At 34.8% G+C, this 25,520-nt stretch overlaps 1 protein-coding gene and 1 long non-coding RNA gene across 2 annotated transcripts; one reads left to right on the plus strand and one right to left on the minus strand.

The window, feature by feature from the left end:
- Positions 1-1,742: 1,742 nt before the first annotated feature.
- Positions 1,743-16,699, plus strand: LOC148939520 (uncharacterized). Its single transcript, XR_016143555.1, has 3 exons — positions 1,743-1,855; positions 14,281-14,585; positions 15,976-16,699. It is a non-coding gene; the product is annotated as an uncharacterized LOC148939520 (long non-coding RNA).
- Positions 3,560-19,930, minus strand: LOC148939521 (sodium channel protein para-like). Its single transcript, XM_089107069.1, has 3 exons — positions 19,557-19,930; positions 16,764-17,684; positions 3,560-4,262 (listed from the first exon to the last, which is right to left on the minus strand). The coding sequence occupies exons 1-3, from the start codon at positions 19,915-19,917 to the stop codon at positions 4,105-4,107; spliced, it is 1,440 nt and encodes a 479-aa protein (XP_088963195.1). The 5' UTR covers positions 19,918-19,930; the 3' UTR covers positions 3,560-4,104.
- Between the last annotated feature and the right edge of the window lie 5,590 nt (positions 19,931-25,520).

The raw sequence follows: 25,520 nt of genomic DNA on the forward strand, positions 1-25,520 counted from the left end.
TAAATTATATGAATAAATAAATAATATTTTACACATGACAGAATGGGTAGCTAAAGCCAGTCTTTCTCCTGTTACAGTCAGAGCTGGTAGGCTCTCTAATGCTCGAAAGAGAGTATTCGCTTTTTCTTTGCTATGCTTGAAGCCTGAAGGCAGATGACCATTTCTCATTGAATACAGTAAGTATGTTTCATTAAATGGTGACGAACTTTATGCGTTATTTCATAGGTAAAGTCCGTTTTGTCTCACGACTCTAATCCTGGATTCAAACTTTACAAAATTTTTTTGGGGGGTTGAGAGAAAGATAACCTAAGCTTTTGTTTTGCGGACATATTAATTTTCTCTGGCCCTCGCAGGAGAGAATAGATTTTTTTTTTAAATAATAAATAATATATGTATTGAATATCATATTCAGTTTTTTGTAGTAGCGCACCAAATTGAAAGAAAGAAAAATGGGTGAGAAACCAGGAAAAAAATACGGCACGAAACGTCGTAAGAAGGTGCGGCTTTCATTTGAAAGTTTAAGTTTTTTTGGGAATCAGCTGATTGTTAGTATTTGAATTTTTAAGGACGAAAGGTGTTGTCAGATTTTACTAATCAGTTTTGCTTATTTTGTTTCGCCCTTCATTGTGGCAACACTGACGAACATCGATAGGGCCCTATAAACTTCATAGTTTTGGAACAACTAAAAGGGAAATCGTGGTTTTTAGGTATGAATAGACCTACAATAGGTCCAAGGGGTAATAGGGGAGGAGGGGTGCTTGTTTGATTTTTTTCAATGGAAGGGGCATTTTCAATGAAGATGTGCCTTTCGTCCGCCCAAAAAAGGCAGCAAAGGTTTTTTTGCTGTCTTGGGTACTACAAGATCTTACGACAAATAGAACATGCGTGTCTTGACCGCAACACGCACAAGCTCTGCGACATATGAAATTAAGGTTACGGATACTCTCCGACATAAAACCTTATACACCTGATACTGAGTTTACGGTCTACGTATTCAGGGAGTAGAACTTCCAAGTTCATTTATTGTCAAAAAATTGAAAAAAGAACTTGAAAGTCGGGCTTCAAGTTAAGGAGGATAAGCCTTTATGCTGAGGAACATGAATAGCTTTATTCTATACGCCATACAGAAACAGAGAATTTGCCTGTAGAAAATGTTTCGACTCAAAAACTTAGACTGAAGGGATAAAAAAAGAATAAGATTTACTGCTAGATCCTTGAAGGATAATTATTTAAGCAACACTTAAAAATTAAACAGTTTCTCGAACTATTCGTGCATAGACTTATTAATATGAGCTCTAAGATACTAAACCTGATAGCTAATTATAGCATATTTACTTCTCCAGTTTTCTTAACCGTCTTGTATAGACTTGTATACACGATAGATTAGCAAAAAGGGAACGTATTTTTGTAACCAGGATTGTACTTACTAAATAAGTAGCACTAAGCCAAAAGCAAATTTGTCACATATTATAAAGCCCTGTTTCTCGTAGTGTAATATTATATAAGCATTTTGCACTTGAAAAGCTTATACACATATAGCGGCTAGCATGTTTGCCTTGTGTTAATTACGCGTCAGACAATCAGAAGAGACCACACCTCCGTCTCGTTTCGAGTCATTGCTATTTTGAACCTGTTACCGGTTATTGCTTCATTAATATGAATAGTGAAAGTATAGTAATGTTATGCTTTAGTGTTATAAGTGCTATTCCACTTATTCGCTTTATTATCCAAATGCGAGGGATCGTCAATAACATTGCCTGCTAATTAAGATAAGTCACTGTACCGATTAAGATACGAATTAAGTGCGATCTATTGTACTAAAAGGTTCAACACGGTCTCAATTCGCCTTTCTTAGGTAATGTTTAGATAATTTTTCTTAAAAGCTTCTGTGATAGATATCTTCATAATCTACATGTTCAAGATTATTATGGATATGTTTTGAGACTAACTTTGGTTTAGTTTATTAGTAAATAGCTTTTGAATTAATTGGCTGTGCTTAAATGACACAGTGGGGGCATATCCACATCGTCAATAAGGGGAATAGCGCTAATAACACTGAATTAGAACACATTTTATTATTCATCTTAGTGTTGAGGCAATATCCGTTACAAGATTAACAATGGGTATTGGTAGACAAGGATAGAAAGGTGGGCTTTCTTCTAATCGTTGAAGCCTGAATTTGAAGCTTAGCACATTTGTGTAGGCACAGCTCTAAAATTGCATACTGTAGAAATAACCTTCTAAGGACGACAAATATGGAGGGGGGTTTCTTCGGCTGGGGTATGGTAGCATTCTAGTAACCGTAATAACAGTGAGGCTCCGTTAAATAAAAAAGATAATTATAAGGTCTCCGATTTATCTTCCGTCTCCTCCTCCCGCTCTTTAGAAAATCTTCTGATTCACCTCTAAAGTTCAAGCCGAAGGTCAAGGAGACGAATGAAGGAGAGAAAAGGCGCGATCTCTTCTAATCATCTTATACATGAATTAACAAAATAAAATCTACTCTTCTCATTGTTTGTATAAACTTGTTATTAATTAAGCAATTTTAATTAAGCAATTAAACATTTATGCATACTAGGCCTGTCCAAGGTTAATTTTTCAAATTTCGTTTAGGTTTGAAATTTTAGTGGTTTTAACTGTTTGGGAGCCTCAACTGTTGGAAGTTAAATTTTGGGAATTCATAGTAAAATATGAATATTTTACAAAAAAGTAGTAAGTTAAAACTTGGAAAAAAAAAATCAAAGATTAAATTTATTAAAATTTCAGAGAAAAGAAAAGGAATGCCGATATAGGTTTTATATATGTTTTAACAATTATATATTTAGGTTTAGTTGATGACTATGACAGTTATTTTGGTATCATACCCCTTTTGTATCATACCCCTTCTGAACCCATGCACTAGAACATCTAATATGATAGAGAACCCCTCTCCTTGCAAATAATTTAGGCCTGAATCGGTGTTATATTATTTTAATTAGGTTCGTTTCTTTTCTTCTTTTAAAATTTTGTAGTGAATATAAAAAGGGTAGTAAATACAGCGTAAAAAAGTATTAGCCTATATATTTCGTATAATAATTAAAAACAATAAAAACCCTGTTAATCAATGTATAAATTATTAAGAAACATAATTCAAACTTGAGCAAAAGCGTTTATTTACTGCATTTCAAAAACTAGAAAGCCAAACGGGGAAGAGTTTGGTTTCGATATTTCTGAAATTAAGTAACATTTCGATTTCCAAAGGTAAATGTATTAAATGTACATAGATGGCCTCTTAGGCGAGAATCTAGGGGAATACTTTTCGTCTTTTCTGACGCGAAATGATTTCGGAGATCAGTGTAATGTTAAGCACCATACTTAACTGTTGCCAAAAACTTTTCGTCAGAAACGACAAAATTGATTTCCAGCACCCACTAATGAGAAAAACAACTATTGGCCATTCTAATACCATATATATATATATATATATATATATATATATATATATATATATATATATATATATATATATATATATACAAATACAAAATAATCACAGAAGCAAAAATTAATTATTGCCGAAAGCAAATAGCTGCAGCGAAAGGCCAAGGATATGTGAGAAAACAAGAAGAAAATTAACGCACGAAAATATCTATTTAACAATGATATCCTTCTGATTCCAAGTACTTCTTTCCATTCTAATCTATATATTTTTTTGGATATTGGGGAAGAAATATCCAACAAAATATAGCAAGGAAACGTAAATACAGCCATGAAAAATATATATATTTTTGACAAAATAAAGTTCAGGAGATATTTGCAAATCAAACCTAGCCTATTGCACACATAGCAAGCTTTTTTTTACTGTGTTGTCAGATAATTAAACAAAATTCAAGTTTAAGATTTTCTAAATAGGATCAAAGACGTACCAAACTACAATAATGCAAGAAAAAGAAATTGTGTTAGGCAAGATTTTCTGGCTGGATTTAGGTACCTAAAAGATGCATCATATTTGAATTTCCCCAAAAGTTGACACAGCACTAGTCAGATATTTAGTTCACCCGAGGTCAAATTTATGTTCTTAGGTAGACTTTAGTTTTATCACAGTTTTTCAAAATGCATATGTAATCACACATCTGTCGATCTTGAACTAACACTACTTGACCTCGAATGTATCACCACTTTATGTCCATTTTTAGTCACGTGACCATCACTCACGACCAAAACGGCGGTTTGCTGTTGCTTTGGTGAGTCATAGTCAGAATTGGGTTCGAACCCGCGCTTTCCTAAAATTGAGTAAATTTTAGTGCTAAAATTTTAATAGTTTCATATGCCATTTATTTTAAGTTCATAGTAAATTAAAAACAACTTGCAATGATTATAAAAGAAACGCTATATTGGTAACTATTGAATTCGAGCAATTTATCAAGTGTAAAAAAGTTTCAAAATTCCAATCTCAAAAATTTGGTTTGAAAAGTCAGTACCATCACTAGCTTGTTCCTAATAACTCTATGACTCAATTAAATTACATGTCTTAATTTTATTAATTCTATTGAAGACTAAATTGTCAATTAATTCTACGTTTCTTTATCTTTTGCCAGGTTTATCTTACAGATATGAAAATTGATATCCCAAGCTTCCATCTTTGGTATATTTCAAAAATTACGCGTTAAATCGTAACTCTGATTCGTCCTTTGCAAATTTTATGCTTGAAAGTTGAACATTGATCAATCCAACAGATTAAGAACGGGGTAATCTATTGGCCCTGTGATCTTTAATTTATCCAGAATTGCATATATAATCTGATTTAATTAAAAAAAAGTTCTTTTTATTGAAACTATAGAGCAACATCAAAGCCTAAAACGAACAGAAATTATTCCATATGTGACGGGGCTGCCCCTTCCTCAACCTTCAATTTTTCCACAGAAGTATGAAAGTTCTTTAAATAGGGTTATCATTCGAATTCAACGGCCCTTGTTTGAGCAGTCTTTCTTAAAGAATTGCGATAAAACTTTAGAGTAAAGATCGAGGGATTAGAAGAGGGTACCCCCCCCCCCATATATGGAATAATTTCTGTTCATTCTAAGTTTTAATGTTGCTCCTTACTTCCAGTGGAAAAACTTGTTTTTTACTTAATTTCTGACCGTTTCTCGAATCAGGCAGGGAAATCCCCTCCCCTCCGTAAAAAATTACCCACGGAAAATCCCCCCCCAAATTTTCCTGATACCCCCCCCCCCAAAAAAAAACTACATATAAACAATGAGCAAGTCCCATTACTAACCGCCCTTTCCCAAGGAGCTATGGGGGGAGGGGGGTCTGTCATTTCATCCCCAGAAGCATAGTCACTGGACTTTTCAACTATTTTGAATTAAATGGCTATCTGAAAATTGGGATCGGATATCTTTGGGGAAAAAAGAGGCGTGTGTATATGGGGGGAGGGGGCTAGTTGCCATCGAATCTTTTTGGTTACTTAAAAAGGCCACTAGAACTTTTATTTTCCGTTTAAAAGAACCATCTCCCGATCTTTTCAGACCATTAGTTCGAAACGATCACCCCTAGGGAAAAAACACGCATCCATGACATTTCTTCAGTCAAAATATACAAAATTCCACATTTGCTTATATAAGAGCTTGATACCTATACAGTAGTGTTATCTGATACGCTGAATCTGATGGGGTGGTTTTAATTAAGATCGCTTAACCTTTCGAGGTTGTTTTCCCCTTTTTCAAAAGTCAGGGATATTTTCTCGGGATCGTAGCTTTTAGGATAACATTCAACTTAAGGAATTTTATGTATGTGGAGTCAGCATTAAGAAACGAACTCTTTTGATGTGTCTATATTTATAAAAATTCCCCTTTTAGGGTTTCGATTACTACTGAGCCTAGTCGCTCCCTGCCTACAGTTCGTCACCACGAACTGTTTGACTCGAGCATAAAAAAAGAAAAATCATAAAATCCTGTCCAATGAACTTGTTTTAATTCTTTTCATTTGAAATTTTCGCTTTATCGATGCCTTCCAGATTGTTTTACAGGATTATTTCGGGAAAGATCCAATGTTCATTGTCACGAAACTCGGACAAGTGGAGATATTGAGGTTCCTCGCCTAGTTTCTAGAAGGACTGCTTTTTCAGTTATTTATAGGGGGGCTTAGCTGTGGAATAAGCTTGTCCCAAGTACCAAGGAATTACCCATTAGTCAATTTAAATCTGAGCTACGTGTGGGGTTGCTTGGTAAGTATACCTTCGAAACAGATAGAGATTGATGGAATTAAATTTGACAGTAATTGTGAATTATTTTTTTTTTGGCTTCAGGATCATCATATTATGTTGTTTTATTGAGTATGACTTATTTATGTAAGTTTATTTTTCGGTTTCACCCTACTGCTTATTATAGATTATACTTGTTGTTTTTTATTTGTTGTTTGTTTAAATTTTCTTTTTCTTCTATATTTTCGTTAGTACCACATCCTCGCAAGCGACGCTTTAGGTATGCTACCGATTGATTTTGTCTCTGTTTTCTTTTGGATAATAAATTGCTATTGCTACTATATATATATATATATATATATATATATATATATATATATATATATATATATATATATATATATATATATATATATATATATATATATATATATATATATATATATATATATATATATATATATATATATATATATATATATATATATATATAAATTATATATTTATATAATTTATAAATTTATTATTGCCGCTGTTGACAGAAGACCGCTAGTTTAGTTGTGCAAAAATGACCAAACAGCATTGGAAGGGGTGCCTTCCAGAACTCTGTTATCATTTATTATTCATGTATGTTTGTTATTATTTTTGTTATTCTAATTATATTTGGTTATTTAATTATTTTTATTAATATAATTATGATTATATTTTAAAATATTTAATTAGAATGATTCAATTTACTAATTAAAGTCGACAACTAAACACATGTTTTATTAGTTAATGACACAGCCATGCGAATAAATGCGCCTTAAAACTCATAAATCTTTCAAGCAGTGTGTGATAAATTCATATATCATGTAACCCCAAAAGAAATTTGGGCCCGAAAATTTTCATTTTCTCCATAAATTACGGTAACATAAGACACGGCAACCATTCAAGCATAGAAACCCAGTCAAGCTTTGGCTGGGAGTTCTTTCATGAGAAAGTATAGTTTCCCCCTGTTACTTTATGCCCATTGAAATGTAGATTATACCTAGGTCCAAGGACAATAATTAGGGGGAGGTGGGGTAGTTGTCCCCTAAATTGTAGAACATACCTTTCTTGGTGTTTTCATAATCTTTTTTCCTTAAACTAAAATGCCTCCCAGTAGGGGGACCCCAATAGATATGAACGGACACCACTGCTCCCATCTATAATTTAGTCTAACACTGACAGGCTATAATGTATTCAAGGATAATTGATCGAGTCTAATGGGGTCAATGCCCCCCTTTTCAAGGTCGATTTATTTGTTGTTTCTAGGTGTAATGACTCCGGTATTGATCCACGAAGGGGGACAGATTTCTGAGAAATTGATTTGCATAATCGAAGGGAACAGGATTTCTGAGAAATTTATTTGCATAATCGGTGGTAAATTATTGATTCTAACAGAAGGGAAACTAAGAAATATTATGGCTGCTTTGATCTTTAGGTCTGAGGGATAAATGGTCTTTAGTGACAGAGATAAATTGATATTCTATTTTTAAATATGGCTTCTCTGATCATTAGGCTTAGTGATAAATTCTGGAATTAATATTCTATCGAAGCCTTAATAGAGTAACCAAGAACACCTTAGAGATGAAGAGATTAACGCGGGAATTTTTTCCTGGGAATTTCAAATGTGACAGCGCAGGGAAGCCAAAACAAAAGGAACACGCAGAAAGTATGTTTAGGGGATTATTTGGGCGAAACAGTTTGAGAAATTTTAGAGGCTTATTTGAGCGAAACAGTTCGAGACATTTTAGAAGATTATTTTGGCGAAACAGTGTGAGCCATTTTAGAAGATGATTTGGGGTGAAACTCTGTGGTCGTTATAATACACAAGTTCCATTTGAACAGTGTTGTAAGGTCCCCCCGGTGCCCCAAAAGGGCCCCCGGTGCCCCCAAAGGGTCTCCCCCGGGGCCCCCAAAGAGCCCCCTCCCCATTTTTTAATACTTTTTTTGTGCACTTGAGACACAGAAGGGCCCCCACATTTCAAAAGGCTTTATTATATCTTTTCAGAACAAGTTCTTTACGTAATATCCCTCCTAAACCCATTTTACACCTACAATACCTACAATACCACCCTTTTTGAAGTAACTGCATTCACGTTAGGTTCATTTAGGTTCACTTAGCGTGGCGCGCCACGCTAAGTGAACCTAATGTGAATGCAGTTACTTGAAAAAGGGTGGTATTGTAGGTTGGCTGCAGGTGCCCGGGTGAAGGGAAAATCAGTTGAGCTATCATCTATACCTTAATTGAAATGGATGGTAGCACTTGGTTTAGTAAAAAATATGAACCTAGCGTTTTGCATGAAAAATTTTTATCTCTTTGAGAAAACCCAGAACTGAAATGGAACCTTTTTATTTTCTTTGAAAAATTAGAAGAGAACTTGAAAATATTGCGTTTCATCGAGACAATTTATAATTAAACTGGAATTTTTTATCTTCAAGGTGAATATTCAGGATCAAAATATTACTATTTTCTATCTTCTACGAAAAACTTGGAATAGAACTTTAAATTTTTTCATCTCTTTGAGAAAAAGCGGAACTGAATTTAAGGAAATTTAGAATTAAACTGAAACTTTTTATCTTCATGGAAAATAATTGCAATCATAGTATAACTTTTCCTATCTTCTACGGAAAAATTTAGAACTGAACTTTAAATTTTCTATGTCTTTGAGAAATTAATAACTGTAGTGGAAGCCTTTTTTCATTTTCATTGGTAAATTTCAGAATTGAGCTAACTCTTTCGTCTTTAAGAAAATTCGGAAGAGAACTTGAACATTTTTCACTTCTTCGAGAAAACTCAGAATTAAAGTGGAGCTCCTTATCTTCATGGTGAATATTCACGATCAAAGTATAACTTTTTTCTATCTTCTACGAAAAATTTGTAACAGAACTTTATATTCTGAATGTCTTTGAGAAATTAAGAATTGAAATGGAAGCTTTTTTTCATTTTCATTTGTAAAATTCAGAAATGAGCTAACTATTTTTCTCTTCTTTAAGAAAATTCAGAAGAGAACTTGAACATTTTGCACTTTTTCGAGAAAACTCAGAATTAAAGTGGAGCTCCTTATCTTCATGGCGAATATCCAGGATCAATGTATAACTTTTTCTATCTTCTATGAAAAATTTGGAACATAACTTTAAATTTTTTCATCTCTTTGAGAAAAATCAGAACTGAATTTAAGAAAATTTAGAATTAAAGTGAAACTTTTTATCTTCATTGGAAAATAATCACAATCATATTTCCTATCTTCTACGGAAAAATTTAGAACATAACTTTAATTTTTTTATGTCTTTGAGAAATTAAGAACTGAAATGGAAGCTTTTTTTCATTTTCACGGGTAAAATTCGGAATTGAGCTAACTTTTTTTCTCTTCTTTAAGAAAATTCAGAAGAGAAGTTGAACATTTTGTACTTCTTCGAGAAAACTCAGAATTAAAGTGGAGCTCCTTATGATCATGGCAAATATTCACGATCAAAGTACAACTTTTTATATTTTTTATGAAAAATCTGGAAAAGAACTTTAAATTTTTTCATCTCTTTGAGAAAAATCGGAACTGAACTTAAGAAAATTTAGAACTAAAGTGAAACTTTTTATCTTCATGGAAAATAATCACAATCATAGTATAACTTTTCCTATCTTCTACGGAAAAATTTAAAACAGAACTTTAAATTTTTTATGTCTTTGACAAATTAAGAACTGAAATGGAAGCTTTTTTCATTTTCATTGGTAAAATTCAGAGTTGAGGTAACTTTTTTTCTCTTCTTTAAGAAAATTCAAATGAGAACTTGAACATTTTGCACCTCTTCGAGAAAACTCAGATTTAAAGTGGAGCTGCTTATCTTCATGGCGAACATTCATGATCATAGTATAACTTTTCTATCTTCTATGAAATATTTGGAACAGAACTTTAAATTTTTCATCTCTTTGAGAAAAAACAGAACTGAATTTAAGAAAATTTAGAATTAAAGTTAAACTTTTTATCTTCATGGAAAATAATCACAATCATAGTATAACTTTTCCTATCTTCTACGGAAAAATTTAGAACAGAACTTTAAATTTTTTATGTCTTTGAGAAATTAAGAACTGAAGTGGAAGCTTTTTCATTTTCATTGGTAAATTTCAGAATTGATCTAACTTTTTTTCTCTTTTTTAAGAAAATTCAGAAGAGAAGTTGAACATTTTGTACTTCTTCGAGAAAGATCAGAATTAAAGTGTAGCCCTTTATCTTCATGGTGAATATTCACGATCAAAGTATAACTTTGTCTATCTTTCATGAAAAATTTTGAAAATAACTTTAATTTTTTTCATCTCTTTGAGAAAAGTTGGAACTGAATTTAAGAAAATATAGAATTAAAGTGAAACTTTTTATCTTCATGGAAAAGAATCACAATCATAGTATAAATTTTTCTATCTTCTATGAAAAATTTGGAACATATCTTTAAATTTTTCATCTCTTTGAGAAATTAAGAACTGTAGTGGAAGCCTTCTTTTATTTTCATTGGTAAATTTCAGAATTGAGCTAACTTTTTTCTCTTTAAAAAAATTCAGAAGAGAACTTGAACATTTTGCACTTCTTCGAAAATACTCAGAATTAAAGTGGAGCTCCTTATCTTCTTGGTGAATATTCACGATCAAAGTATAACTTTTTTCTATCTTCTAAGAAAAATTTGGAACAGTACTTTAAATTTTTCATCTCTTTGAGAAAAATCGGAACTGAATTTAAGAAAATTTAGAATTAAAGTGAAACTTCTATCTTCATGAAAAATAATCACAATCATAGTATAACTTTTCCTATCTTCTACGGGAAAATTTAGAACAGAACTTTAAATTTTTTATGTCTTTGAGAAATTAAGAATTGAAATGGAAGCTTTTTTTCATTGGTAAATTTCAGAATTGAGTTAACTCTTTCTCTTCTTTAAGAATATTCAGAAGAGAACTTGAACATTTTGAACTTCTTCGACAAAAATCAGAATTAAAGTGGAGCTCCTTATCTTCTTTGTGAATATTCACGATCAAAGTATAACTTTTTTCTATCTTCTATGAAAAATTTGGAACAGAACTTTAAATTTTTTCATCTCTTTGAGAAAAATCGGAACTGAATTTAAGAAAATTTAGAATTAAAGTGAAACTTTTTATCTTCATGGAAAATACTCACAATCTTTATATAACTTTTCCTATCTTCTACGGAAATATTAGAACAGAACTTAAAATTTTTTATATCTTTGACAAATTAACAATTGAAATGAAAGCTTTTTTTCATTTTCATTGGTAAAATTTCAAAATGAGCTAACTATTTTTTTCTTCTTTAAGAAAATTCAGAAGCGAAGTTGAAAACTTAGCACTTTTTTGAGAAAGCACTGAATTAAAGTGTAGCTCCTCATCTTCATGGCGAATATTCACGATTAAAATATAATTTTCTATCTTCTATGAAAAATTTGTAACATTCCTTAACATTTTTTCCCCTCATTGAGAAAAATCGGAACTGAATTTAAGACAATTTAGAATCAAAGTGAAACTTCTTATTTTCGTGTAAAATAATCAACATATTAATATAGCTTTCCCTATCTTCTATGGAAAATTTTAAAAAAGAACTGAAAATTTTTTGTGTCTTTGAGAAATTAAGAACTGAAATGGAACCTTTTTTTCATTTTCATTGGTAAAATTCAGAATTGATCTAACTTTTTTCTCTTCTTTAAGAAAATTCAGAAGAGAACTTGAACATTTTGCACTTCTTCGAGAAAACTCAGAATTTGGAACTCAGAATTTTCTTCTATGAAAAATTTGGAACAGAACTTTAAATGTTTTCATCTCTTTGATAAAAATCGGAACTGAATTTAAGAAAATTTAGAATTAAAGTGAATTTTTTTATCTTCATGGAAAATAATCACAATCATAGTATAACTTTTGCTATCTTCTACGGAAAAATTTAGAACAGAACTTTAAATTTTTTATGTCTTTGAGAAATTAAGAACAGAAATGGAAGCACTTTTTTCATTTTCATTTGTAAAATTTGGAATTGAGCAAACTTGTTTTCTCTTCTTTAAGAAAATTCAGTGTTGGGGTATTCAAAAAGCCATAAAGTAAAGTTGTGGGTGAAAAGGATGAGTACTTCAAGTTGTAAAATTGGCTTATGATGGACATTATGTGAAGAACTTGTTCTGAAAAGATATAATAAAGCCTTTTGAAAAGTTACTTGATCTTGGGCTATGCAAAAAGTAATAAAGTAAAGTTGTGGGTGAAAAGGATGACTACTTCAACTTGTAAAATTGGTTTAGGAGGGACACTACGTAAAGAACTTGTTCTGAAAAGATATAATAAAGCCTTTTGTAAGGTATTGCTTGATGTTGGGCTGTGCAAAAAGTAGTAAAGTAAAGTTGTGGGTGTAAAAGATGAGTGCTTCAACTTGTAAAATTGGTTTAGGAGGGACATTAAGAAAAGAACTTGTTCTGAAAGATATAATAAAGTCTTTTGAAAAGTATTGGTTGATGTTGGGGTGTGCAAAAAGACGGAAAGTAAAGTTGTGTGTGAAAAAGATGAGTACTTCAACTTGTAAAATTGGTTTAGGAGGGACGTTGCGTAAAGAACATGTTCTGAAAAGATATAATAAAGCGTTTTAAAAAATAATACTTGATGTTGGGGTATGCAAAAAGTCGTAAAGTAAAGTTGTGGGTGAAAAGGATGAGTACTTCAAGTTGTAAAATTGGTTTAGGAAGGACATTACGTAAAGAACTTGTTCTGAAAGATATAATAAAGTCTTTTGAAAAGTATTGGTTGATGTTGGGGTATGCAAAAAGCCGTAAGGTAAAGTTGTGTGTGAAAAAGATGAGTACTTCAACTTGTAAAATTGGTTTAGGAAGGAAATTACGTAAAGAACTTGTTCTGAAAAAATATAATAAAACCCTGTGAAAAGTATTGCTTTCCGTTGGGGTGTCCAAAAGGTCGTAAAGTAAAGTTGTGGGTGAAAAGCATGGTTACTTCACTTTGTAAAATGGGTTAAGGAGGAATATTAAGAATAGAACTTGCTCTGAAAAAATATAAAAAAGCATTTTGAAATGTGGGGGCCCTTCTGTGTCTCAAGTGCACAAAAAAAAGTATTAAAAAATGGGCAGGGGGCTCTTTGGGGGCGCCAGGGGGCCCTTTGGGGGCGCAGGGGGCCTTTGGGGGCACTGGGAGGACCTTTGGGGGCACCGGGGGGCCCTTTGGGGTTGGGGTAGGGGACCATACAAAACTGTTCAAATGGAACTTGTGTATTATAACGACCGCAGAGTTTCACCCCAAATCATATTCTAAAATGTCTCAAACTGTTTCGCCTAAATAATCTTCTAAAATGTCTCAAAATATTTCACCCAAATAATTCTCTTAAATTTCTCAAACTTTTTTGCCCAAATAATCCCCTAAACGTAATTTCTGCGTGTTCCTTTGTTTTGACATCCCTGTTCTGTCACATTTGAAATTCCCAGGAAAAAATTCCCACGTTAATCTCTTCATCTCTAAGGTGTTCTTGGTTACTCTATTAAGGCTTCGATAGAATATTAATTTATCACTAAGCCTAAAGATCTGAGAAGCCATATTTAAAAAAAGAATATCAATTCATCTCTGTCACTAAAGACCATTTATCCCTCAGACATAAAGATCAAAGAAGCCATTATTTTTCTTAATTCCCCTTCCGTTAGAATCAATAATTCACCGCCGATTATGCAAATAAATTTCTCAGAAATCCTGTTCCCTTCGATTATGCAAATCAATTTCTCAGAAATCTGTCCCCCTTCGTGGATCAATACCGGAGTCATTACACCTAGAAACAACAAATAAATCGACCTTGAAAAAGGGGGCATTGACCCCATTAGACTCGATCAATAATCCTTGAATAAATTATAACCTGTTGGCGTTAGACTCAATTGTAGATGACAGCAGTGGTGCCCGTTCATATCTATTGGGGCCTCCCTACTCCTCCCCACTAGATTCTGAAAAAAAATAGTAAAAAGAGAATTCTTGCATTTGAAAATATGTGCCTAAGGAGAATTTTAAATGCAAGTTGACAACAAAGGGTCAGTAACTCTGAAATTTGTAATAGAACCGGCCAGCCTCTCATTACTGCTGTTATAAGGAAGAAGAGGTGGACATATTTAGGACATGTAGGACTACTCCGCATGAACGAAGACCCCCTTCCTCGGACAGCCTATGACTGGAAACCAGGCGACAGAAGAAGACAAGGTCGTCCAAAGTACACTACGACGAAATGTTGACCGAGATATTAGAACGGCTGGGACCTCGCTATTACCTGAATGGGAAGATGTCACCGCTGCAGGATCGCCTCGGGACGAGTGGAGAAGCTTCATCGACACCCTTTGTGCTACTAATGGCTCCGGAGGAACTAAGGTAAGGTTGGTACTTTAAATTTTCTTCGTTCTGCTATCTGAATAGATCAAGTTTAATAGTAAAATATTCATAATGTCAATGCCCCCTGACAAGTTTTGATGTTTTGGTTTCCTACAACTACAATCCTACGGCTTAGTGTTTCTACGTGAGACGGTAACTTTGCTCTCATTCAATAGCTGAAATTCAGTTTTATCCATCTACCAAATTACATTTTGAAATATGTCTTGCGTTTTTTTATCGAAATGCGTTGAAAACACGTGATAATAGAAAAATTTTGCCATTTTTTAAGCCAGTTTAGATAATTCTCTAAAAAAAAAGTCTAAGTTCATAATTCTGGCTCTGTAATTTCATAATTCTGACTCTATAATTAGACTGATCTTTAAGCAGCCCTATTGTCCAGCTATCCTGTCCTTTTGTTGCAATTTATGGCCGTAGAGTTGTCGTAAAACCACCTAAAAGTCTTATCTGGGATCCGTTAAGGGGGATTAAAATGGCAAAACAAAGTATACTGGACCCCTATAAGAATTTGAGCTCTGTGGATGTAGCTCCATGCCCTTAACCATATTGTCAGACCTAGGCATAAGCCATGGGCACTAATTTGTGAAACGTGGTGGGGGAGGGGGCAAGTTCTTTCAATTTTTTAAGATACAGAAAGAGGTACTTTCAAAATACAGGAAGGGAAATTGAACTTATTCGTTCTTATAACAGTAATATCAAAACAACATTTCAATATCGGGGAGGAGGATTAATTACAAAATTATTTTAATTGTAATAATTTATATGTTTTGGCTAATCAAACATATATTTGCTTCGCCAACCGATTTATTATGCTACACAATTACACTGTATAAATCAGTATTTGATTATATAATAAACTTGTTTAATTATAATCAATAATTATTTTCAATTAAATTATTTAGTTAAAAGGTAATGTAGGCTACCTTTTACCAGCAGGCAAATATTCTGGTGGCTATTTTTTTTTTTTTTTTTTTTGGTTTATTTGCCATCGATATTAATTATCGTTTGCTTTTGGCAGTTTTGGAAATTGTTAGTGGTTGTCGCTAGGCTGGTCACTGAGAACTTTTACTTTGTTGCAATCTGAAAATTAAATAGAAATACTGGTTCTATAGGAATCGCATCTCTCAGAAATTTCTAGTGTGTGCACTTCACAATGGTGCATCTTTCTTGAACTTAAGTACACTATAAGCTTTTTTTTTTAGGTTTTTTTTAACCGATTTTTGCAGATGCAAAAAGTCAATTAAGAAAAACTATTTACGCAAGTTTAACTTACAATATACAAAGAGTCATTAAGCATTGTAAAGTACACACTGGAAATTTTGAACATTCCTAATTTTCTTATATAACGATCGCCGCTAATTTTTATTTATAGCAAACTAGATGTCAGCGCTGAGCCACCTACCAGCACCACCGAAAAAAAAAAACAGAACACTTACTCTTCTTTTGGTGGATAGCAGCATAATAAAATAGTACATTGAAAAGTTATTATGCAGGTAAGGTGTCAATTAATGCCCTTTATCAGCCATCTATGTTGTTATTTTTTAAGGAGGGGAGGGGGATGGCTGGCAGAGGGGGAGATTTTCTAATATTTCATGAGAAGGGAAGTAGTGCAAAAAGTTTTTGTTTCATCCATTATTTTTTTTTGGCATTATAAAGCTCCATTTTCGATTTATTTCTCTTTGGCCTTTTTGTGCAGGCAGCAGGGGTGTCCTCAGAAGAAGGCCCGCTCCCCCCAACTTTTTGGCATTCGGTAAAATTTTTGCCAAAGGCGAAAATTTCGGCAGAAATTTTGCAAAACAAGCAGAAATTTAGCAAAATTCTTGATTCCTGCAGAAAATTCGACATAAATCAGGTAGCGATTCAGTAAAATTTACGAAGATCTCCCTCCCCCCAATAAAATGGGCCTCAGGATGCCCCTGGCTGGCAGAGTGTTGTTTTTTTTATGTGTGTGTGGTTTTGATGTCTGAGGTCAAGTAAAACAAACTTCTTTTTGTGTTTTTTCTTCATTCATTTATCCTTACTTTGATTGGGCTATTTTTGTCAACGCTGTGTTTAGTCACTTACAGGCTATAGCCTCTGGGCATTATTATTGATATATGTATTTTTTTTTTTATAGAAAAACCCAATTATTATTAATATAATTAAATGTAATTAAAATACCTTTATGTTTCCTCCATGCATTTTGAATAAGGCGAGCACAGTACTCTTCCCGTTGTCTCCATAGGGTAGAAGAAACTGGTTCATATCCTGGTCGATCTGTATGCACAATCACTTCAGTTATTTCTGCAGGTTCTTCAATAGGACTTCCCTTTCTGGCGAAGAAGTCTCTAGTAAGAGCATCTAAGATGTCAACACAATAAATAAGATCACCTCTACAAATTGGTATGTCCATGCTAACAATTTTATATTTATTTGGTTTGTGTATTTGCAAAGGTGGCTCCAGTACGTCTAAGAACTCTGAGAGCTGATCATAGCGCAGGTACTGCGTTCCATCAGGATCAAACTGCTGCCAAATCTCGTAGTACATATCATAATCATCATCAGTTAAGCCTTCTTGTACGTCTTCAGTGGCTTGTGAGTAGTTCTCTAGAATTACGGCGATGTACATGTTAATAACAATTAGGAAACTAATTACTAAGTAGGATAGTAAGTAGGCAATGCCAATTGTAGCTGAGCCACAATCACCGGCGTAGCCATTTTCTGGATCCGGCAAATCACACTCCTCTTCATTTATAATACCGTCTAAGACACTATCCCATCCTGCGGATGTTGACATTTGAAAAAGGAGGATCATGGCTTTTCCAAATGTTTCAAAATTGAAGGTGTCATCAAGTCCCGCTCGTCGCTTAACGTTCATAAAAAACGACATTCCAAATATAGCGTAGATAAACATAACAAGAAATAATAAAAGGCAAATATTGAACAAGGCAGGTAAGGACATGGCTAAAGCGAACAATAAAGTTCTGATCCCCTTCGCTCCTTTTACTAATCTTAGCACTCGTCCAACTTTCGCAACACGAACAACTCGCAACAATGTTGGTGATACGAAGTATTTTTCAATTAAATCGCTTAGCACCAAACCTAAAATAAAAATATAGAAATATTAGCCACAGTTACAATTGTATAATTTGTAAGTATAGCTGAAGATACACTGCCTGGCTGATTATTTTAAAAGTGTGAAATGGTCAGATAGACCTTTTGGCGTAACAGCAGCGACATATAACCTAAGATAACTTGCAAATTTGAAATATTTTAACACAGTCCCTTTTTTTTCTTTAGACTCAGTGTAATTTTCTGAAAGTGTGGTGGATAAGAATCGTTGCTCTAGGAAAGGCATAAAAAAACAAACAGGGAGAACTAACGTTACAATTTTAGAATATCTGAACTTCTTTTCAATAAAATTGATGCATTATGTATGTTTAGGCAGGAAACAAAGTATGTTAATATTTTAATTTATATCCGGATGTCAGCGGTAGCTAGACACCTAGTAAGGGACGATCACACCCTATAGTAAAAAATAAAAGAGCCCATAATTCCTAAAACTAGAATCAGATCAAAAACGAAGTACACAGTTAGAACCGCATTGTCCAATACCCTTATGTAGGAACCTAACTGTCCCTTGGCTTGAAAAACAAGGCAAATATTTAATCAGAAGCCACAGTACTTCTGCATTGATATGTACCCTTACAAAGTCTTAAGCCCCGTTTGTAATTAATCAATTAATTAAAATTTTAATTAATTAATTATTAACATAATTAATTAGAATATAGATGTAAGCAAATTAGGGTAATTAATTAGCATATAGATGTGTCGCATATTTAATATTAAGAGTATATCTTTATGTGATGTACTAGAATTTTTAAGTTGCAACAGCTTAGGGTAGGGTTCGACACGAGAGGGCAATTTTGGTCGAATAGAAACAGCCAAGCGACATCGCTGTATTGACGAGTCAGGTAACAAACTACCATCCTCCAAAAAAAGTATCTTAAAAGTTACAGAAAACAGGATAAAAACTTCAGCTCTTAAGCTGTGGAATGGTAAATTCTATCGTAAAATTAAAAAGGGTTTTTAGATAAATGTATGATCCTCATAATTATAATTTAATTCATTCTTGCCATATTCAATAAATATTCTTCTACAAAAAGGACGCTTTTTCCTCTACCTCCACTCTGATGAATCATGTTTTCAAAGTGGATATTTTTCTCTCCTAACTTACTTTAACCAGAGAGCATTACAAGATTAGAATAGAAAAATGTTGTTACCCACCAAAACGATTTTACGTTCAAAGAAGGTACGAATCTAATACTCGCCCACATAAAAACTTTCTTCCCTTCACCGACGTGAATTTCGCTATTGAAGCAAAATTTTTACTCCTCGAAGTCGAAGAAAAGAAGAGTGGTTTCAGACGGTGAAACCAATTTTTCTACCTCGATCAAAAAGAGATGCGAATCCAAATATTCCTCCGTTCAGAAAACATTTCCTCCACTAGCTTGAATCTTGTTGTTCAAGCAAAATTTTGACTTCTCTTACAAAGCTTATAAACCTATAACCACTATATCATTAGAAGACGATTTTTTGTCGGCCCATGAAACCAGTTTTTCTACCCGGATAATAAAGAGATACGAACCGAATTTTCGCCCGAATATGCGAACCGAATAAAATTTTAAATTTCCGGTCCTCTCATAAAATTTTGAAGGGAAGCGAAATTTTGACTCCTCATAGATTCTATTTCATGACCATTAGAATTTTAGAATCAGCGGGAAAAATTTTATCAGCCGGCAAAGCAAATTTTCATATCATATCGAATAGAGAATTAAACGGAATATACGCCACAGAAAAATATTTTCCTTCCACCAATATAATCCTGCTGTCAAAGTGAAATTTTGACTTCTCTCTTAATTTAACTTACTCTGGTAGCATTACATGACAAGAAGAGAAAGAAGAAAAACTTACCTAAAACTGAAAGAATTACAACTACAAAATCGAATAGATTCCAGGGTTCAGCAAAATAGTGATGTCTCAGTGCAAAGACTTTTAAAGCGCACTCAGTAGTAAATATAACAATAAAAATCAAGTTCAAATAATCCAACAGCATTGTGAAACTCTCTGACTGTTTATAATGATCTAGTGTCATTGTTGTCATGTTTATGCCAATGAACAACATAATTATCACGTCGAATTTCTTATCCGTAACAATCTCAAAAACAATTGCCTGCGGCCGCCATTTTGGCCTTGGTGTGGCTTTTAGGGGCTTTTTAGAGCCCATTTTCTTCATGGCATTGTAATATTTCTTTTGATCTTCAGTCATAAACATTTCCAGAGATCCACCAGCCTAAAAAAAGTATAAAACATAACTTAGCAATTTACCGTGAATAAATACAACCCACAGAAATGAAATATTTCTGGTAGATCATACCCCATTTTTTTTTTTTTTGGAGGGGGTAGACTACCACATACAGAGAAAGATTCAACAATGGAAAATTCTTCCTGGCCATTCCTTAGGCACGAAGTGCCGTTTTCGTTTTATGCTTCAGAGGGGGGAGGGAGAGGTGGCTTAAACTCAACCCCTTTCGAGTACAACCTGGATGAGCAAAAACGTTTTTATGAGCAATGAAGATATCTTTAAGAATTTAGTGTTAGTGGCTAATTATTATTGCTAGTGAGCGACCAAAAAGCTCTTTGGAGCGACGGGAAAATGATTTTTCCGTAAGAGTGACGGCGCTCTTCATAGTGACCTCTTGTAGAGTTGGAATTAAAGAATGTTGGTTTTTGATGTTTTATAGTGGCCACTGTAAGCGGGGACTTCCTGTAGCGGGAGGACGTCCTCTCTGTGGAAGAATATTTTTTTAATGTCGTCTAGAGGTAATAGCACAAAAATACGAAAACCACTCTTTAGCTGCTATTTTTAAGTAAATTAAAGTGTAGATGGCATTTAGCATTTTGTAAATGTTTAACTAGTTTTTCCTTTCGAAATATTAGTGCTACTGAGGGGAGAGGAGGTGGGATTTAGAAAAAAGTGACGGCGCAAAGTGTAAATTTACCCTTTAGAAGACGAAAAGTATGCGAAGGGCAAAATCACACAATATTTAAAAAAAATAACTTTTTTTGGCAGCAGGGGCGTTAATTGAGAGGGCAGGGTAATAACCTCATAGATGTTTACCCTCCTAGGTTTCGTCAAATACCGGTTTTTGGTATTTTTAATTGATAAAGTGCCCCTGAGAGCATTTTTTTTACTGTCGTCTAGAGGTAGTAGTATAATAATGAGAAGACCACTCTTTGGCTTCTATTTTTATGTAAATTAAAGTATAGGTGGCATTTAGTTCTTTTGTAAATGTTAAAATAGTTTTTGTTTTGAAATATTTGTGCCACTGAGGCGAGAGGAGGTGGGATCTTAAAACAAAAGTACCACCGCAAAGGGTAATTTTACCCGTTAGAAGACGAAAAATATACGAAAGGGCAAAATCACGCAATATTTGAATAAATAACTCTTTTGGCAGCAGGAGCGTTAATTGAGAAGGCAGGGGTAATAAACCCTTAGATATTTACCTCCTAGGTTTTGAATCATACCTCTAGTTTGGTATTTTTAATTGAAAATGGTACTGTTTTGTTATTTTCATCTAAAAAATCTGAAAAAGGAATCAAAATTACCAGCCTCAAATTTTGAACCATTCATTTAACCCAACCGCTAAATGCTCGTGAATTAACATCACTACTTGTCAGGAAAGTCGCCCTTTTACAACCTTCTAAGAGCAGCAAAATACCCCACCTTTCCCTGCAGTGTCGAGGCGGAATGTGTTGGGGAACTTAAGATCTACTGAATTCGTTTATTTTTGGTTGGCTAAGTGCCTTATAGACATCATCTTAATTGGTGTAATAATGTTCACAAGGCTCCTACACCTAGGGTGTTTATACGCCGCTTGTGGAGAGAAGATTTTACCGTGTCTTAATTCGTGAATAAGACGATTAAAAGAAAGTTTATACTAATGTTTATTCCAATGAACCTTGGAGTCCACCACCAAGGAACCCAGGAGTCGTCAACTCCAGAAACAATGTTTTTCCTCCTTTATAAGTCTTTGTCTTTCCTCCTCATGTACAAGACAATTAGAAGAAAGTTTCTACTAATTTTTATGCCAATGAACCTTGGAGTCCATCACCATGGAACCTTGGAGTCGTCGACTCCAGAAACAATGTTTTTCCTCCTTTATAAGTCTATGTCTTTCCTCCTCGTGTACTAGACAATTAGAAGAAAGTTTCTAATATTGTTTTTTCCAATGAACCTTGGAGTCTATCACCAAGGAACCTAGGGGTCGCTGACTCCAGAAAAAAATGTTTTTCCTCCTCTATAAGTCTATGTCTTTCCTCCTCATGTACTAGACAATTAGAAGAAAGTTTCTAATAATGTTTCTGCCAATGAACCTTGGAGTCTATCACCAAGGAACCTAGGAGTCGCTGACTCCAGAAAAAAAAATGTTTTTCCTCCTTTAGAAGTCTGTCTTTCTTTCTCATGTATAAGAAGATTAGAAGAAAGTTAAGCCTACTTATTAGCAAGCACAAAATCGCTAAAGTTACAAGGCTTTCATTTCTTCTGAAGCAGTAGCCGTTTCAAACCAGTCATTGGTTATAGCTTCAGTACTAAACTAATAGTACAAATAGAAAGTTTTACTACTTTAACATTATTAGCACTATTTGTCTTTTTCACGCAATAACCCAAAACTGAAGGATCTTTACTACCATTATTCGCCAATTCAGTGAACTGGGAGGCCTTTTCAACGGGAAAAAATCAATTTAAATTAAATTAAACGCAACACATAAAGAAAAGACAAAAAAAACAATAAATGTATTTATTTCTTTTGCGTTTTTCTTTATGTGTTGCTTTTAATTTACTCTATCTTTAATTTTTTTCCCGGTTGATAAAGCCTCTCGCATGTGGAGTCGAAATATTCAGATTTTTATTATTTGAATTTTGTTTTTGTTTTTTTTTCCACTTTTTTATTTAAACTATGCCCGTGTTTTCTCTCTTAAATTCTGTAAATGGGAAATCAGTGTAGTCTAAGAAATTATTACCATCTATGATTGTATTTTTTTTCTCGTTGTAATTTGTATAGTAATTTGTCTCCATTTGCATCTTACTTTTCATTATTAGTGAGTGTCTGTAATTCTAAAATAAAACCATGGCATCTGTTCGTTTGTATATATGAATGCACCAAAGATTTAAAACCAAATAACAGCTAGCTCAAAAGACAGAGGATCAGACAGCCGATCTCGGGCCACGTGTTTGTGCCCGACGTTAGGCTTTTTTTGTAAGTAAATCCAACCGAAATATTTTCTTTTTTTGGTAGAAGTTGCATATATGGAGATAAAAATTAGTATCATAATCTTTTATGCATTCAGACGGACAAAGAATTCAACTAAAGATGACAAAGAAAAATTGTAGTTTCGGTATGTCTATTATTGTCGTCTCACGACTGGAGGAGCAAGTTGAAACTTTCTGGAAAAAGTTTTGTGTGAGGAGTCAAGGTGATCTGAAAAGGTGTATTAGGGAACGGGCAAAACAAATTTCTCAGTAGTAGAGATGCCCCTATTGCTAGTGACATTACAACGTGGTGTATTGTTTTCGCACTGAGAATGAATAAACATGAATGTTCTCACTTGAAAAAACATGAATTTTCTAACAGTTATGGCTGTTTTTATGGTTTTGTCAGTGAGAATTTGAAAAACAGGAAATTTCTCACATTTTTGTATTTTTTTATGGTTTTCTCAGTGATAATTTTAAAAACCATGAACTTTATCACTGAGAAAACCATAAACCACGTGGTGTAGTCACGAGTCAGAACACCTGTGCTGTCGACCTCAATCCACCGATCGTAAATCAATAATTCCCCTTAGAAACAACAAATTAATTTCCCCTTTTCTTGACAGATCAATCAATCAATGACATCATCTGTCAGACTTTAAAAATTTCCACCTAGAAACATTTCTCCAGGAATAGATTCAAGTCATTAATGTCTTTGCCTCGGGAACAGTTCTACTGGTCGAACTCCAAGGGATATTAATAACCACCGGCCATGGAAACAATTAGGCAAGAAACATCTTAGCGATGAATTGTTTTAGCGCACGAGAAGGTTACCTATTAATTTAAAATGTGTTAGCAGAGAGATGCCAAACAAAGGAACACGCTGAATTTGAGTTTATGGATAATTTGGGAGAAACAGTTTTAGACAGCTTATGGAAATATTTCGGTGAAACAGATAGAGACAATTTAAAAGAATATTTTTGAAGAGATTTTAGAAGAGAATTTAATGGTGAAATTCTGTGGTCGTTATAATACACAAGTTTCATTTGAACAGTGTTGTGAGGTCCTCTAACCCAACCCCAAAGGGTTCCAATCCTCATACCCCAACCCCGAAGGAAGCCCCCGGTACGCCCCGGCCCCCACAGCCCCCCAAGGGCCCCCGGCCCCCCCCCAGGCCCACTCCAGACCCTCAACGGCCATCCCCGGGCCCCCCAAAGGCCCATCGAGTTCTCAAAAGACCAACGGGGTCCCAAAGGCCACCCACCGGTCCCCAAATGTCCCCCAGGCACCCAAAGGCCCTCCCTGTGCCCCAAAGGCCCCCCAAGCTCCCAAAGGGCCACCGGCCCCACCAAAGGCCCTCCCAGACCCCCAAAGGCCATCCCCGGGCCCCCCAAAGGCCCATCGAGCTCCCAAAGGACCAACGGGGTCCCAAAGGCCCTCCACCGGCCCCCAAATGTCCCCCAGGCCCCCAACTGACCCACCGAGCCCCCAAAGACCCCCAAACCCCCAAAGGCCCTCACCGGGCCCCCAAAGGCCCATCGAGCTCCCAAAGGCCTTCACCCGGTCCCCAAATGTCCCCCAGGCTCCCAACTGGCCCCCCGGACCCCAAAGGCCCCCCCGGACCCCCAAAGGCCCTCCCCGGGCCCAAAAGGCCCTCACCCGGTCCCCAAAGGTCCACCGGGGTCCCAACGGCCTTCACCCGGTCCCCAAATGTCCCCCAAGCTCCCAACTGGCCCCCCGGCCCCCCAAAGGCCCTCCACCGGTCCCCAAAGGTCCCCCAGGCTTCCAAAGGGCTCCCCTCCCCTCCCTCTCCCTCCCACTCCTCCCCCCTTCTCACCGTCCCCTCCCCCTCCCCTCCCCCAATCTCCCTCCCCTCCCCTCCCCTCCCCCCTCCCCATTTTTTAATATTTTTTGTGCATTGAGACACAGAAGGGTACCCTCCCCCCGGGTCCCCCCAAAGGGCCCCCGACGCCCCAAAGGCCTGATTTTTCAGAGTCATGGTTTACCATTTTGGATTTCATTCGTTGAAATGCAAGAGTTGGAATATTTCAGTAGTGCTTTGATGTGGTTTACAGTGTCACAGTTACATTCTCTTGATTTTTCAAAGTTCATTTTGGATTTCTTTCATTGAAATAAAAGAGTTGAAATATTTCAGAAGTGTTTGGTTGTCGTTTACCGTGTCACACTTATATTTTCATTAATCCTCAATGCTCATTTTTAATTTCTTTCATTAAAATGCAGGATTTGGAGTATTTCAGTAGTGTTTTTGCATGGCTAACCATTTAAAAGTTACATTAAATTGACTTTTAAAAGTTAATATTGAATTTCTTTCGTTGAAATGCAAGAGTTGAAATATTTCAGTAGTGTTTGGTTGTGGTTTACCTTGTCACAGTTACATTTTCTTGATTTTTCAAATCTCAGTTTGAATCTATGTCATTGAAATGCATGAGTTGGAATATGTTAGTAGTTGTTTTGATGTGGTTTACAGTGTCAATGCTACATGTTCCTTATTTTGAAAAATTCATTTGAATTTATGTAATGGTATTGCACGAGTTGAAATATTTCATGAGTTTTTTTCTTTTTTTTACAATGCCTCTTTTACATTCTCCTTTATTTTCATTTAT

Source organism: Artemia sp. Qi Xiang Cuo, chromosome 21, assembly GCF_049724085.1.
Source record: "Artemia sp. Qi Xiang Cuo chromosome 21, ASM4972408v1, whole genome shotgun sequence".
Lineage (NCBI taxonomy): Eukaryota > Metazoa > Arthropoda > Branchiopoda > Anostraca > Artemiidae > Artemia > Artemia sp. Qi Xiang Cuo.

Excerpts from the sequence above, each read along its gene's own strand:
- LOC148939521 (XM_089107069.1), bottom strand. The coding sequence starts at position 19,917 with ATGTTTATGACTGAAGATCAAAAGAAATATTACAATGCCATGAAGAAA. Across the intron at positions 17,685-19,556 it reads TGTAATTCTTTCAGTTTTAG|GTTTGGTGCTAAGCGATTTA; the intron begins GTAAGTTTTTCT and ends TTTTTATTTTAG. Across the intron at positions 4,263-16,763 it reads TGCATGGAGGAAACATAAAG|GAAAGCGCGGGTTCGAACCC; the intron begins GTATTTTAATTA and ends ACTCAATTTTAG.